This window comes from Ranitomeya variabilis, chromosome 2, assembly GCF_051348905.1.
Source record: "Ranitomeya variabilis isolate aRanVar5 chromosome 2, aRanVar5.hap1, whole genome shotgun sequence".
Classification (NCBI taxonomy): domain Eukaryota; kingdom Metazoa; phylum Chordata; class Amphibia; order Anura; family Dendrobatidae; genus Ranitomeya; species Ranitomeya variabilis.
In genome coordinates this window covers 443,414,053-443,429,641 of record NC_135233.1, presented here as the reverse complement: position 1 = coordinate 443,429,641, position 15,589 = coordinate 443,414,053, and the positions used below count along the sequence as shown (strand labels likewise).

The following is a 15,589-nucleotide window of genomic DNA, read 5'->3' as shown; positions in this document are numbered from 1 at the left end:
CAAATTTTGGAAAATCTGGACTGCCATTGATTTCTGCAGATTGTTACCTTATGGTAAAATACACAACATTTCTGACCCCCTGTTGATGGACTTGCACATTTTAGCATATGAGATTCTAAAAAAGTGTCCAAAAGTTGTATGTATTTCGTGCCTCTTAATTTCCCCAGCTCATGTGAATATTGGGACACATCCTTTCGGGAGAACCTTGTGACCGGCCAGCTTCCCAGTCATTTCATTGATGAAAGGCGTCTATTGTGAACCTGTCGCAATTTTTCAGCGTGTTTTGTAATGCTTGCCAAAGAAAAGTATCATGTTAATTCTTTCCATGTGTAAATTGAAGCAAAAGATGCAAGTTTTGCCGCAGTTTTTGGCAAAGATTTTGCAGCGGCGATGCACCGAAAACCTCGCCTTATTGATAAATATAACAATGCATCAAAAACCACTTTGCAAAAACATGTTAAAAACCGTGTGTCCTTACAAAAATCACGCTCCATAATTAACTCCCCAATCTACTAAATAAAATGCCCCATACATAAAAGTATTAAAAATAGCCAATGTTTATTTTATTTTTTTACTTTAACTGTTGATTTTTCACTCCATACTGCACAGTAATTATCGTTTTTATTTATTTGCCTTTTAAATCAGATGGTGATTTTTTTTGAGAGGTCTCATTACTGCAATGTGTGGACGCAGCGTTAGGTGATGTTCACACCTTGCGTTTTTGCTACAAATTAAGTTTCTTTTTTACAGTACCAGCAAACGCGATTAGATTTCAGAAATCTCCTGCACACGCATGTTTTTTTTCCCATGTCTGATTTGGAAAACTATAGAATGTCTCTTCTTTTGGCCATTTGGGCATTTTTTCACCCAGAAAGTGCAGCAGAAACGTTTCCATTGATTTTTTTGCAGCAGGATGTGAAACCCATTTATTTTTGTGATTTTTTTCCAGAGTTTACAGCATAGACTTGAGGTCATCACATGAGCAAACAGTCATTAGCACAGTTTAATTAAATTAGTGATATGTGTTAAAATAAACAATGCCCTGAACGGGCATTGTTGATCACTCAATGCCCCACAAATGCATTAGGTAACCCATGCCTGAACAATTAATCTCCCCCTGCTGTTTTTAAGGTACCGTTACACTAAACTACTTACCAACGATCACGACCAGCGATACGACCTGGCCGTGATCGTTGGTAAGTCGTTGTGTGGTCGCTGGGGAGCTGTCACACAGACCGCTCTCTCCAGTGACCAATGATCAGGGGAACGACTTCAGCATCATTGAAACTGTCCCCCTTGTAGCACCCAGGTAACCAGGGTAAACATCGGGTTACTAAGTGCAGGGCCGCGCTTAGTAACCCGATATTTACCCTGGTTACCATTGTAAAAGTTTAAAAAAAAAACAAAACACTACATACTCACATTCCGATGTCTGTCACGTCCCCCGCCGTCAGCTTCCCGCACTGACTGTGTCAGCGCCGGCCGTAAAGCAGAGCACAGCAGTGACGTCACCGCTGTGCTCTGCTTTACGGCCGGCGCTGACAGTCAGTGCGGGAAGCAGACTGCGAGGGACCTGACGGACACCGGAATGTGAGTATGTACTGTTTGTTTTTTTACATTTACGATGGTAACCAGGGTAAACATCGGGTTAGTAAACGCGGCCCTGCGCTTAGTAACCCGATGTTTACGCTGGTTACCCGGGGCCTTTGGCATCGTTGGTCGCTGGAGAGCGGTCTGTGTGACAGCTCCCCAGCGACCACACAACGACTTTCCAACGATCACGGCCAGGTCGTATCGCTGGTCGTGATCGTTGGAAAGTTGCAGAGTGTGACAGTACCCATAGTGATGAGCAAACATGCTCGGATTACGTCTTATCAGAGCATGCTCGGGTGCTATCCGCGTATCTTGGACGTGCTCATATATTATGCTCAAGTCCCTGCTGCTGCATGATTTGTGGCTTTTTGACAGCCTTAACACATGTGGGGATTCCCTAACAAACAGGCAATCCCTGCAAGTGTTGTCTAACAGCCGCAAATCATTCAGCTGCTGGGACTCAAACATGATATACACGAGTACGCCCATATTATCGGATAAAACATCAGAGCCCATTTGCTCTTTACTAGTCTGCATCATTTGGAGGACAATCATACAGTCTAATTGAAAATGAACAATCGAGGAAAAAGCCATGATTATCTCCCTCAATCCTGTAGAACCCAAAGTCCTGAAATGGGAGCTGAGGGATATAAAAAGGGGCCTGGTCCTGTTACCAATGTTATTCTACAGGACTTCAGCCTAGGGACCCAGGTCCCAGCTGGTGGATTACAGAAGTGCTTCACTGCCCCACAAATTTGTCCCCTCCGGATGGGGGGGGAAGGATGCCCCAGGTGGGGCAGAAGGATGGTCCCGGTGGGGCTGTCATCCCCGCCCCCATCATGTATGGGGCAGGAGGAAGATCCTGGTGGGGCTGAAAAGCATTAGTGCGCATGCGCCGGCGCACTATGTACCGGAACACAGTGAAATACTTCCGGGACATAATGCGCCGGCGCACTAATGGTTTTCGGCTTTGCCTGCAGTTGGGCAAAGCATACTGCGCGTGTGCGCAAGGGAAGATTGCCTTGCGCAGGCGTGTACTACGGAGGACAGAGGATGAACTTCAAGCCAATATTACAGCCAGCGGGTAAGGAAAGGGTGAATCAAACACCCGAAAACACCGCCCATTGGACCGAAAACTGGTCCCGCCAAATTCAGGTGACAGGTTCCCTTTAAAGTGAGAGTAAGTGGCCTTTGATGTGAACGTTACTTTTTTCTAGATCACAAAAATGGAACATTGTGCACTATATAGGATTCAGAATCAATGGAAGATGAAAAGCACCCCGAAAGCTAAACATATTCCAAATTTATTTTTTTTTTAAGGCAGAAAAATCCACATAAAAACCAAACGATGTGAACGAGTCCTTATTGTAGGAACGCACCAATTTTTTATGTGGATTTTAACTTTGGCCCCCCTTCTAAAACTCAATAAAACTCTTCATGTGAACGTATGCGCGATCAATTTTTTTTTGCTCCGATTGCAGTAAAACTTCAGCTTTTTTCTACAATTTTCGAAAGAAAACAAAATGCGTTGTGACTGTCGCTCTGGGCTTCGTTCACACTGCTATTATTTGGGAGAGGGCTGTAAAATCCATAGCAAATAAAACAAAAACTGTGTGAACAGTCCCTTATACACAAATCATAGTGTTTTTATCTTCTCGTATGACTGTGACTCGAGGAGTTGCCATTTCAGCACTTTTCCCCTTTGCTCCGGACAGGAGGACGTCACATTCCGGAGCAGTCACCGCCGAACAGGAGACGCCGCTCACTAATGAGAGGCATGTGACACGGCGGTGAGACCCAGCACAGTGACTCCACCCTGTTCCGAACACACAGCCAATCACAGGCCTCCATATAAAAGTAGCTACCACAGGCCGCCAATCACCAAGCCTGTCTTATCCTCCCTCATAAATCTAGCCCCTCCCCTCTAATCAGACTGTGGCTCTCACAAGACTTCACCAGTTCCTGAAAGAATCTGCTCGGTGACTGTGAGCGCCGCGGACACCGGAGACGGTCTGTATGTTCGGGGATTACCCTCATTCCGATACGTTGTTGCTCTTAGTTTTAGATTTTTAGTCAGTTTTATGATTTTCTTAGCTTTTCTTTACTTTATGTTGCCCAATTATTGTTGGTTAATTTTCGCCTGACCCGACCGTCTTTCCGGAGTGGAACGGGACACCGTGAAGTGAAGCTGAGGCGCCATGGCGATTACTGGACGTTTATGAAACTGGCTAAAAGGAAAAAAAAAAATAAAACATTTTTTTTGTTGTCCATAGCAACCAATCCCAGTTCAGCTTTCATTTCGGATAGTGCTCTTCAAAAATGGAAGCTGTGCACTGATTGGTTGATACAGGAAAAAAGACAGGTCGGGAGGCAGGTCCTGGCGGGGCCCATGACAGGTCGGGAGGCAGGTCCTGGCGGGGCCCATGACAGGTCGGGAGGCAGGTCCTGGCGGGGCCCATGACGGGTCGGGAGGCAGGTCCTGGCGGGGCCCATGACGGGTCGGGAGGCAGGTCCTGGCGGGGCCCATGACGGGTCGGGAGGCAGGTCCTGGCGGGGCCCATGACGGGTCGGGAGGCAGGTCCTGGCGGGGCCCATGACGGGTCGGGAGGCAGGTCCTGGCGGGGCCCATGACGGGTCGGGAGGCAGGTCCTGGCGGGGCCCATGACGGGTCGGGAGGCAGGTCCTGGCGGGGCCCATGACGGGTCGGGAGGCAGGTCCTGGCGGGGCCCATGACGGGTCGGGAGGCAGGTCCTGGCGGGGCCCATGACGGGTCGGGAGGCAGGTCCTGGCGGGGCCCATGACGGGTCGGGAGGCAGGTCCTGGCGGGGCTGCCCCTCCGGATTTGGGATGAAGGTCCGGCCAAGGCTAGAATGCCTCATTCTGCTTTTTCTGTAGTTGCATTTTTGTCAGTACATTTTGTGAGGTTCCCTTTTAACACCAACCATTAGACTGAACGCTTTTACTGACAAATGCAGTAACGGCACTGTCTCTTGTGTGGATGACTTGTCACAGTCGCCCAGGACTGGCACGCGCTACATCCACTCTTGCAGCCAGGTGGCCTCTGTATTTTGGGCAATGTAAAAACACAGCTCCAATTTCTGATCACCTGTAGACATTGCAGCGATACATTGTCCTCCTGATGTCTGAGCATCTCTCTTCTGCCCATTGTTGGTTGACATCTCTGCTCTTTGCATTTCCTCCCAACACAATGGAGCTATTAGTCTTGTAACCCATTCCTCACTCAGATCTGCACCCATCATCTGTCTACAGATGCTGCAATACTTCACTTCTGCAAGTTATTCTGCAAGTTATCACGGGTGACTGACTGCAGCGGGGAAGTCAGTGTCACAGGACAGGACTGATCTCTGCTCATCTCCCCCATTCAGGGTCCACAGCTGCAGATAATGGAGTCTTGTGACTTGCATTAACCGTTTCTTCTCCTGATTGTATAATTGGTCAGGGGAGGGGTGAATAGTGTGGGAAACACTGAAGCATTAAATAATCCACTAGTTCTGATAGTCTGGCATTAGGCGTCAATATAAAATTACATTTCTCAAAATACCCTAATAATCCAGAATATCTGATAATTTGGCGCCTTTTGCGTTCCATTACTTTTGTGCCATGATTTCACAAATTTGTAAAAATATTTGCAGCTTCAATGTGACTTTAAAAAATTGCAGCAAGAAACGGAAAGTGATAGAAATTTCTGAACGTTTTTTAAGGGCACCTATTGGGGAGCGTATGTATCATACGACACTAAGGATCGGGATAACGGATGAGATCAGCGGCGCCACAATCCATCACTTCTGTAATGACCTTCAGAGGAGGATGAGGACCTGAAATATAATCAATACTGGGCAGGAAGTGGCCGGGAACATAAGTCTTACTGTAGAGCAGCCAAGGTTTTATGTCCTTGATGCGCCTTCCAGAGACCTGTGATGTGACAGGAGGAGAGAGAAGAGGAGCAAAACCACAGGCACAAAGCCGAGTATTGTAACCAGAGAGGAAAGTCACATAGATACTGCTCAGTGCAGCTTAAGAATCCCCCTAGGGCAGTATTATAATACTTATATCCTTGTACATAAGGGGCAGTATTATAGTAGTTATATTCTTGTACATAGGGGGCAGTATTATAGTAGTTATATTCTTGCACATAGGAGCAGTATTATAGTAGTTATATTCTTGTACATACGGGGCAGTATTATAGTAGTTATATTCTTGTACATAGGGGAAGTATTATAGTAGTTATATACTTGTACATAGGAACAGTATTATAGTAGTTATATTCTTGTACATAGGAGCAGTATTATAGTAGTTATATTCTTGTATATAGGAGCAGTATTATAGCAGATATATTCTTGTTCATAGGGGCAGTATTATAGTAGTTATATTCTTGTACATAGGGGGCAGTATTATAGTAGTTATATTCTTGTACATAGGAGCAGTATTATAGTAGTTATATTCTTGTACATAGGAGGCAGTATTATAGTAGTTATATTCTTGTACATAGGAGCAGTATTATAGTAGTTATATTCTTGTATATAGGAGCAGTATTATAGCAGATATATTCTTGTTCATAGGGGCAGTATTATAGTAGTTATATTCTTGTACATAGGGGCAGTATTATAGTAGTTATATTGTACATAGGGGGCAGTATTATAGTAGTTATATTCTTGTACATAGGAGCAGTATTATAGTAGTTATATTCTTGTATATAGGAGCAGTATTATAGCAGATATATTCTTGTTCATAGGGGCAGTATTATAGTAGTTATATTCTTGTAAATACTACAAGATACATATAAGAAACAGAAACATTAATTGTAAAGAACTGTAAACCACCTGGAGGTTAATATTCACCTTCGGAATCTCCCTGATGTTCCTCCCATCCCCCGGCTCTCAGAAGTCGTGGAGTATTTCATAATCTGGAGTGGGTAATCATCTCTGTTCCTCTTCTTAAGTCATTAGTCGTTTATTTCCTAATAACAGGGAAGTCGCCAGACTGATGATTGGACATATGGGTGTAGGTTCGGGGGTGACAAACTGATTAAAAAAAAATCGGCCTCACAGATGTTGCCAATAAGACTTGGCGGCAAATATTTGACACTAATTTTATAGTTACTACAATTAATATATTTTCACTTGTTTCAGGGAACGTGATGTGCAGGAAAGAGCGGTCTTTCCTCCATGAGTGCCCCCGTGCCAGAAGCCCCCAGCCATGTTCTGGCAGAATTTGACTCCCTCGATCCTTTGCTGTCCATCCTGCGCTTAGATTCCAGCAGATTAAAGGTATCAAAACATTTGAATTATTTTTTATATTCAAGGCATGTGTATCCAGGGAATTGCATTATTATAGAAGAGTCTCGGTGTGCCCTATCCTATATCACATTCATTATATAATCTCTGCTTAACGTCAGTGAATAAAAACATTCTTGGCTGCAAATTTGACTTTACACTGATACATTGTAGCAGACCAGCGGGTTTCAGCTCATAGAGCATTGTGCAAACTGGATATAATTGTAACGAACGGTGAAGTATTAGACCCAGATAGAATGGCGGCTGTGCTTGTTACAATGTATCAGGTTTCACACTCCGGGTGTGAATATGGAAGTGTTTGGTCACTGACAACAAGCAGAGGTCTTGAAAATAGTGACGACTAAAAGCAAAAACTGTATAAGAAAGTTCCAGTATATTTTATTATGGAATACATAGTCTTTATTCATATAACACAGGAAAACCCTATAAATGATGTTTTTGAAGCTTGTTGGATCTGCCACCATCTTTATGCTGATTAATCAGTGCTTTACGAGGATTGCTTGTCCTTGTAGTGCACGTGTTTGGACGTGTCCAGGAGATGGCTGGTTCTTGGCAGTTCCGGGGGAGGCCTGAACCTCATCCAGAAAGACGGCTGGAAACAGAGACTCTTCCTTACCCACAAGGTATAAGGGATCTTTGTTTCGGAGTATCCACTTTTCATATCAAAGCTCCCATCATTAACCTCTTGCATCATTATTGTGGTTTTAGGAGGGCGCCATCTCCAGGGCCGCCTGCTGCCCCCATGATGACGACTTTGTGGCTGTTGCAACCAGGTATTGACTTTGTTACAACTTCTTCCTGTAAGAAATAAATAATAAGGAAATATATATATATATATATATATATATATATATATATATATATATATATATATATATATATATATATATATATATATATATATATATATATATATATATATTTTTATACAAATGAAAAGTTCTGTTGTTTTCCAATGTACTTTTTGTTTTTCAACATTTCCAATTGCAGTCAGTGAAGAGAACATTTCAGGTTGGCACCCAAAGCCTGATGATATGTTTAGATCTAATAATTCTGAGAATTGAGAGTTTGATACAAACCCCATTCATTGACAGCAAGCAGAGATCTGAAACATAAAATATAATATAGTTGTAGAACTTTTAATAACAGATGTCGACATCTGGGGTTTCCCATTAAACAGAGCTGATGCTTATAGTAATCGGTGTTCTGGATATTGTATGGCCTCACCAGTCACTAGGTGTTTGATAAATGGCTCTTAGGGCTTTCGGCATCCTTCGCCTTATGTGGCTGATAACTGAGAACAATGCTGCATAAGCTAAAACCAATGTTGCGTTTTGAGGTCCACATCTCATCGCTCCACTCTCACACTGTTCCTCCAGTCAGGGAATCGTGGTCGTCTGGGAATTAAACCAGGAACGTCGCGGGAAGCCAGAAAGGATCTACGTGTCGTCCGAGCACAAGGGTCGCAAGGTGACCGCCCTCTGCTGGGACTCTGCAGCGCTGCGCGTGTTTGTCGGCGACCACATGGGCAAAGTGTCTGCCATCAAATTAAACTCTTCTAAGCAAGGAAAGGTGAGCGCAAGCCATCTGATAACGCTCCACTAAGGTCAAGAATGACCGCTGCACTTATGGAATTACTGGCATCAACATGAGCTGCGCTCCTATCGCTGCTGTTACCGGCAGATGAGTTTATGGGAGTTTGTTTTTTGTTTTTTTATTTTGCTTTATCACTTTTTACCTTTTGGCAATGGTGGTGCTCTCTTGGCCCAAGATATATGCAAGTGACAAACGTCTTACTTGCTTTACTAAATCTTCAGTGTTACCTTTTCAGCTCTGCTACCTCGTGTCACAGTCTTGATCAGTGCCTCCAGCTCCCCTTTGTTGCCTGTTTGAGTCTGTGGTAGTCATAAATCCATTTTCTAGCTCCTTAGAGGCTTCGGCTGCTATTTTTCCACTTTTGCCCACCATGCTTTACACTGCAGACTGCTGTGTTGTGAATTTGCTTTTTGCTCCCTCTAGTGGTTACTAGTTTTTTGACTCTGGTTTTTCTGTCATTCCTTTTATCCGCACCTGGGTCGTTAGTTAGGGGTGTTGCTATATAAGCTCCCTGGACCTTCAGTTCAATGCCTGGCAACGTAGTTATCAGAGCTAGTCTGCTGTGCTCTTGTCTACTGATCCTGGTTCCAGTTATATCCGCTAAGTCTGCCTTTTGCTTTTTGCTATTTGTTTTGGTTTTGTATTTTTTGTCCAGCTTGTTCCAAATCTATATCCTGACCTTTGCTGGAAGCTCTAGGGGGGCTGGTGTTCTCCCCCCGGACCGTTAGACGGTTCGGGGGTTCTTGAATTTCCAGTGTGGATTTTGATAGGGTTTTTGTTGACCATATAAGTTACCTTTCTTTATTCTGCTATCAGTAAGCGGGCCTATCTGTGCTAAACCTGGTTCATTTCTGTGTTTGTCATTTCCTCTTACCTCACCGTCATTATTTGTGGGGGGCTTCTATCCAGCTTTGGGGTCCCCTTCTCTGGAGGCAAGAAAGGTCTTTGTTTTCCTCTACTAGGGGTAGCTAGATTCTCCGGCTGGCGCGTGTCATCTAGAATCAACATAGGAATGATCCCCGGCTACTTCTAGTGTTGGCGTTAGGAGTAGATATATGGTCAACCCAGTTACCACTGCCCTATGAGCTGGATTTTTGTATTCTGCAGACTTCCACGTTCCTCTGAGACCCTCGCCATTGGGGTCATAACACTGCTGCTCTTTTTTTTTTTTTCTAAAGATACTACGTAGAGATTACTTATTTGCCGACAAAGAATCGAAATATGGAAGATCAAGGAGCAGCTCTTATTTATTTATTTTTTTTCTTACGTGCTACCTTAATCCTTTCTTGCCCAGGCAGCTGCTTCTTTCGTGATGTTCCCGGTCCAGATAATCACCAGCGTTGACTCTCGGGTGGTGCAGCTGGATTACATGGATGGCCGTCTGCTCATCTCCTCCCTGAGCCGCTCCTATTTGTGTGACACTGACAGGTGAGCTGCACTACCTGTATACACTCTGGGGCACCCCCTTGTGGATGGGCTGGATAGTGGCACACAGACATGTATATGTGGAGACCTTGATGTGGTTGTTGATTTTAGAGAAAAGTTCTCAGGAACCGTCTATCAATAATTCTACTTATCTGTCATCATCCAGGGAGAAATTTTGGAAGATCGGCAACAAGGAGAGAGATGGGGAGTATGGGGCCTGTTTTTTCCCTGGAGGACGGAGCTCGGGGTCTCAGCAGCCCCTCATATACTGCGCTCGGCCTGGATCCAGGATGTGGGAGGTGAACTTTGAAGGAGAAGTGCTGAGCACTCACCAGTTCAAGCAGCTCCTGTCCTCCGCACCTCTGCCGATCATTAACACCAGGTGTGTAATGACTCCGCTGTGACTGAGGATCCTGTTTCTTAAAGACATAGTCCTACAGAAACTGCTGCTCTTCACCACTAGGGGGTGCGTAATGCCATTGTGTATATATTGCGTCTATTGGACCTGTATCAACAAGTGTATGCATACAGCTCCCTCTTGTGGCAGCTGGCAGAATTAAGAATTTTTCACATTTTATTCTATTGCTGTAAAAAAAAAAAGTTTTATGCTGCGACCAGAGGCTAAAATGTGTTATACTTCAAGATAATGTATGTACACAGTGACTGCACCAGCAGAATAGTGAGTGCAGCTCTGGAGTATAATACAGGAGGTAACCTAGGATCAGTACAGGATAAGTAATGTAATGTATGTACACAGTGACTGCACCAGCAGAATAGTGAGTGCAGCTCTGTAGTATATAATACAGGATGTAACTCAGGATCAGTATTGTAGTGTATGTACACAGTGACTGCACCAGCAGAATAGTGAGTGCAGCTCTGGAGTATAATACAGGATGTAACTAAGGATCAGTAATGTAATGTATGTACACAGTGACTGCACCAGCAGAATAGTGAGTGCAGCTCTGGGGTATAATACATTACATTACTGATCCTGAGTTACATCCTGTATTATATACTCCAGAGCTGCACTCACTATTCTGCTGGTGCAGTCACTGTGTACATACATTACATTACTGATCCTGAGTTACATCCTGTATTATATACTCCAGAGCTGCACTCACTATTCTGCTGGTGCAGTCACTGTGTACATACATTACATTACTGATCCTGAGTTACATCCTGTATTATACCCCAGAGCTGCACTCGCTATTCTGCTGGTGCAGTCACTGTGTACATACATTACTGATCCTGAGTTACATCCTATATTATATACTCCAGAGCTGCACTCACTGTTCTGCTGGTGCAGTCACTGTATACATACATTACACTACTGATCCTGAGTTACATCCTATATTATATACTCCAGAGCTGCACTCACTATTCTGCTGGTGCAGTCACTGTGTACATACAGGATGTAACTCAGGATCAGTAATGTATGTACACAGTGACTGCACCAGCAGAATAGTGAGTGCAGCTCTGGAGTATATAATACAGGATGTAACTCAGGATCAGTAGCAGGGCCGTATTTGCCAATAGGCACTCGAGGGCACGTGCCTAGGGCGGCGACATTGCGGGGGGCGGCACCTGAGCAAGGTTTTTTTTTTTTTTTTTTTTTTTTTTTTTTTTAGCCTCAGGTTACAAGCGACCGACCGCCCCGCCCCCCTCCTCCGAGTCCCACCTGCCCTCCTTGAAGACAATACTCACAACTCACACCGGGCGGATAGGAGGGGGCGTGGAGAGCAGCTGCACCATCCAGGAAGTGTCTTCTCGCGCTGCAGCTCGGAGGAGGCATGGGGCTAGAGAAGGAGGAGGCTGACGCTCGCATTTTCATGGACGAGTTCAGCCGCTCCTCTGCCCCGATGTTGACGCTGGAGAAATCGCATGACAGTCAGCCGGACCGGGACCCGCAAGACTTGAACGGGCACCTGAAGGTGAGTGCTGTGCAGATGTAGCAGAGCCGAGCGGTCCCGGTCTGGCTAACTGGCAAATTCCCCACACGCCATCCAAGTCCTGCTCTGGCACCCCTGTGTATGCCAGGGCTGCAGGCATGGTATATACCTGGTCCTACGGGGGAATATATGAGCCATATGCATGGCTCATATTCCACCCCCCCCCCCACCCCCCCCAGTATGCATGGCTGATGGGCCATCGGGCATGAGCCATGCATACAGGGGGGGTGAATATGAGCCATGCATACAGGGGGGGGTGTGTGTGAATATGAGCCATGCATACAGGGGGGGGGGGGGGAATATGAGCCATGCATACAGGGGGGGGGTGGGAATATGAGCCATGCATACAGGGGGGGGGTGAATATGAGCCATGCATACAGGGGGGGGGGGGTGAATATGAGCCATGCATACAGGGGGGGGGGGGGTGAATATGAGCCATGCATACAGGGGGGGGGGGTGAATATGAGCCATGCATACAGGGGGGGGGGGTGAATATGAGCCATGCATACAGGGGGGGGGGGTGAATATGAGCCATGCATACAGGGGGGGGGGGTGAATATGAGCCATGCATACAGGGGGGGGGGGTGAATATGAGCCATGCATACAGGGGGGGGGGTGAATATGAGCCATGCATACAGGGGGGGGGGTGAATATGAGCCATGCATACAGGGGGGGGGGTGAATATGAGCCATGCATACAGGGGGGGGGGTGAATATGAGCCATGCATACAGGGGGGGGGGGGTGAATATGAGCCATGCATACAGGGGGGGGGGGGGGTGAATATGAGCCATGCATACAGGGGGGGGGGGTGAATATGAGCCATGCATACAGGGGGGGGGGTGAATATGAGCCATGCATACAGGGGGGGGTGTGAGCCATGCATACAGGGGGGGAGTGTGAGCCATGCATACAGGAGGGGGGTCATTATACAGTATCATGGAGAACTGTGTGGCCATTATACAGTATTGAGCATCATGTGTGGCCGTTATACAGTATGGAGCATCATGTGTGGCCCATGGCAATTATACAATATGGAGCATCATGTGTGGTCGTTATACAGTATGGAGCATCATGTGTGGCCGTTATACAGTATTGAGCATCATGTGGGATCATTATACAGTATGGAGCATCATGTGTGGCCATTATACAGTATGGAGCACTGTGTGGCCATATTTTTTCGTTTATAATTATTGTATATAAAACATTGTGATCAGCAGTGCTAAATGGCTGTGGTTGGGACGTGGATATGGGTGTGACTAGTTGTGAAATGGGTGTGGTCAGAGGCGTGGCCTAAAATTTGCCGCGGCGCGCTACGCGCACCGCACACTTTGTGCCTCCTTCCCTTCTTCAAAAGTTGGGAGGTATAGTACCACATTTGCCAGATCATGGCAAGTGCCGCAGATACCATAGGGAATGAATGAGGCCAACCGCAGTGTTGCCGTAAGTGATCCATTACGTGGCAGATGCAGAAAAACTGCCCCATCTGCTGCAAAAGGCGACTTTCACATCAGCGATTCTTGCCAAAGTCCCTGCCAATAGTGTCATACTCACCGATTGGGGGGGGGGGGCAGCACTGAAAGTGCCTAGGGCAGCAGAAACTCTAAATACGGCCCTGATCAGTAGTGTAATGTATGTACACAGTGACTGCACCAGCAGAATAGTGAGTGCAGCTCTGGAGTATATAATACAGGATGTAACTCAGGATCAGTAATGTAATGTATTATACCTCAGAGCTGCACTCACTATTCTGCTGGTGCAGTCACTGTGTACATACAGGATGTAACTCAGGATCAGTAATGTAGGTACACAGTGACTGCAGCAGCAGAATAGTGAGTGCAGCTCTGGGGTATAATGCAGGATGTAACTCAGGATCAGTAATGTAATGTATGTACACAGTGACTGCACCAGCAGAATAGTGAGTGCATCTCTGGAGTATAATACATGTATGTACACGGTGACTTCTCTTTAGGCACATTCTGTCTACTATAAGATTTGCTTTGTGCCGTTGTCTGCAGGTCGGACCCCCAGTATGATGCCTCCCCTGGCCCTCCTCAGTCTTTAGCTTTTGCCAAGCTCCTGTTTGTTGGGTAAGGAGTGAGATGATGGTTTCCTTCTTTCCTCCGGAGCAGATTATAATGGATCTGAACTATTGTTTTGTTCTTTACTGCAGTGATCATAGCGTTGTGACGTGGACAGAGCGGGGGATTTATGTGTTCATCCCTCAGAATGTTCAGGTTTTGCTGTGGAGTCAAATGAAAGGTAAGTCGCTGAACTGGACATTGAACATTTCTGGCTTTTTTTTTGAGAAAGTGTTGGGCCCCATCCCAAACTTCTGAATAGACCAATCTCTCAAGCATTTATCAGACCAATGTGAAAAACTTGTACACCAGAAAAAAATCCCCAAATTAATTTTTATCCTGTGTGATGCCCTTGATTTGGGGACCCATCCTCTGCTGTGCCACCGCGACCTACACTCCCCCATTTAGCTATTTACCAGTGCTGGGGGACGGCGTGTTATCTACGTTTTTAAGAAGGAAAAAATAGCAGAATTTCAACCATGTGCCTCCCTCTGCAGGTATCCAGGACGTATCTGTGTACAAGAATGAACTCTTCTGCCTCCACATAGACGGGAAGATCTCCCACCTCTCCCTGCTCCCTGTGGACAGATGTGTGGAGCGACTGATGAAGAGGAACCTTTGGGGTGCAGCGGCCAGAGTCTGCCATATATTCCAGGGTGCCGTCATTACCAGCAAAGTGAGTGAGACGACGTCCACTCATACCCTGATGTCTGTATATTGGGGGTAACCTGCCATGTTAAATCTAGGCGACATCCACTCGTACCCTGATGTCTGTATATGGGGGGGGGGGTAACCTGCCATATTAGATCTAGGCGACATCCACTCATACCCTGATGTCTGTATATTGGGGGTAACCTGCCATGTTAGATCTAGGCGACATCCACTCGTACCCTGATGTTTGTATATGGGGGGGGGGGGGGTAACCTGCCATATTAGATCTAGGCGACATCCACTCATACCCTGATGTCTGTATATGGGGGGTAACCTGCCATGTTAGATCTAGGCGACATCCACTCATACCCTGGTGTCTGTATGTGGGGGTAACCTGCCATGTTATATCTAGGTGACGTCCACTTGTACCCTGATGTCTGTATATTGGGGGGTAACCTGCCATGTTTTATCATCTAGGCACGAAAGGTGTTATCTATTGAAAAAATGGAGCACCTAAAGGCTCAGCTCGATCTGGTGATCCAGCAAGACCTGATCGCTCAGGTGGAGGATGTCCTGTCCAGAGCGGAGCCCATGGACTCTGCCTGCAGCAGCAGGAGGAGCAGCATCTCGTCTCATGTAAGCAGCAGAGTTGCATCATTTTTTTTTTTTTTTTTTTTTTTATATACAGTATTCGATGCTGTGGAGCGATGGTTGCATGGGTGGACACAGCCTTTATTAATACTTTGGGGTGACACGTCATTAGAGGTGATCTTTATCTCAGATCGGGTTTTTTGCTTCACAGGAAAGTTTTAACGTGTTGGACTGTGGAATCTATCGGGTGATCAGTCGCAGGAACAGTCAGTCCGACGAAGACTCTGGGTCTCTGCACAGTCAGACCCTGTCGGAGGACGAGCGGCTGCGGGAGCTTTCTGTGCAGCCGGATGAAGAACAGGCAGAGCTCGGTAAATCGTGCAGTAATTGT

The 15,589-nt window shown here is 46.0% G+C and overlaps 1 protein-coding gene across 2 annotated transcripts in view; it reads left to right on the top strand.

Annotated features, from left to right (window-relative positions):
* The first annotated feature begins 3,464 nt into the window (after positions 1-3,464).
* HPS5 (HPS5 biogenesis of lysosomal organelles complex 2 subunit 2) overlaps positions 3,465-15,589 on the top strand; it is a 30,637-nt gene continuing 18,512 nt past the window's right edge. The window contains exons 1-12 of one of the 2 annotated variants that reach the window (XM_077287141.1): positions 3,465-3,603; positions 6,744-6,881; positions 7,421-7,531; positions 7,617-7,681; positions 8,288-8,480; positions 9,799-9,932; positions 10,096-10,311; positions 13,894-13,965; positions 14,049-14,137; positions 14,454-14,632; positions 15,085-15,243; positions 15,410-15,569. In XM_077287141.1, the coding sequence (XP_077143256.1) occupies positions 6,780-6,881; positions 7,421-7,531; positions 7,617-7,681; positions 8,288-8,480; positions 9,799-9,932; positions 10,096-10,311; positions 13,894-13,965; positions 14,049-14,137; positions 14,454-14,632; positions 15,085-15,243; positions 15,410-15,569 (1,480 nt within the window). In that variant the 5' untranslated portion in view covers positions 3,465-3,603; positions 6,744-6,779. Of the gene's footprint in view, positions 3,604-6,506; positions 6,527-6,743; positions 6,882-7,420; positions 7,532-7,616; positions 7,682-8,287; positions 8,481-9,798; positions 9,933-10,095; positions 10,312-13,893; positions 13,966-14,048; positions 14,138-14,453; positions 14,633-15,084; positions 15,244-15,409; positions 15,570-15,589 lie in introns of those variants that run through there. The other variant, XM_077287142.1, reaches the window with a different exon arrangement.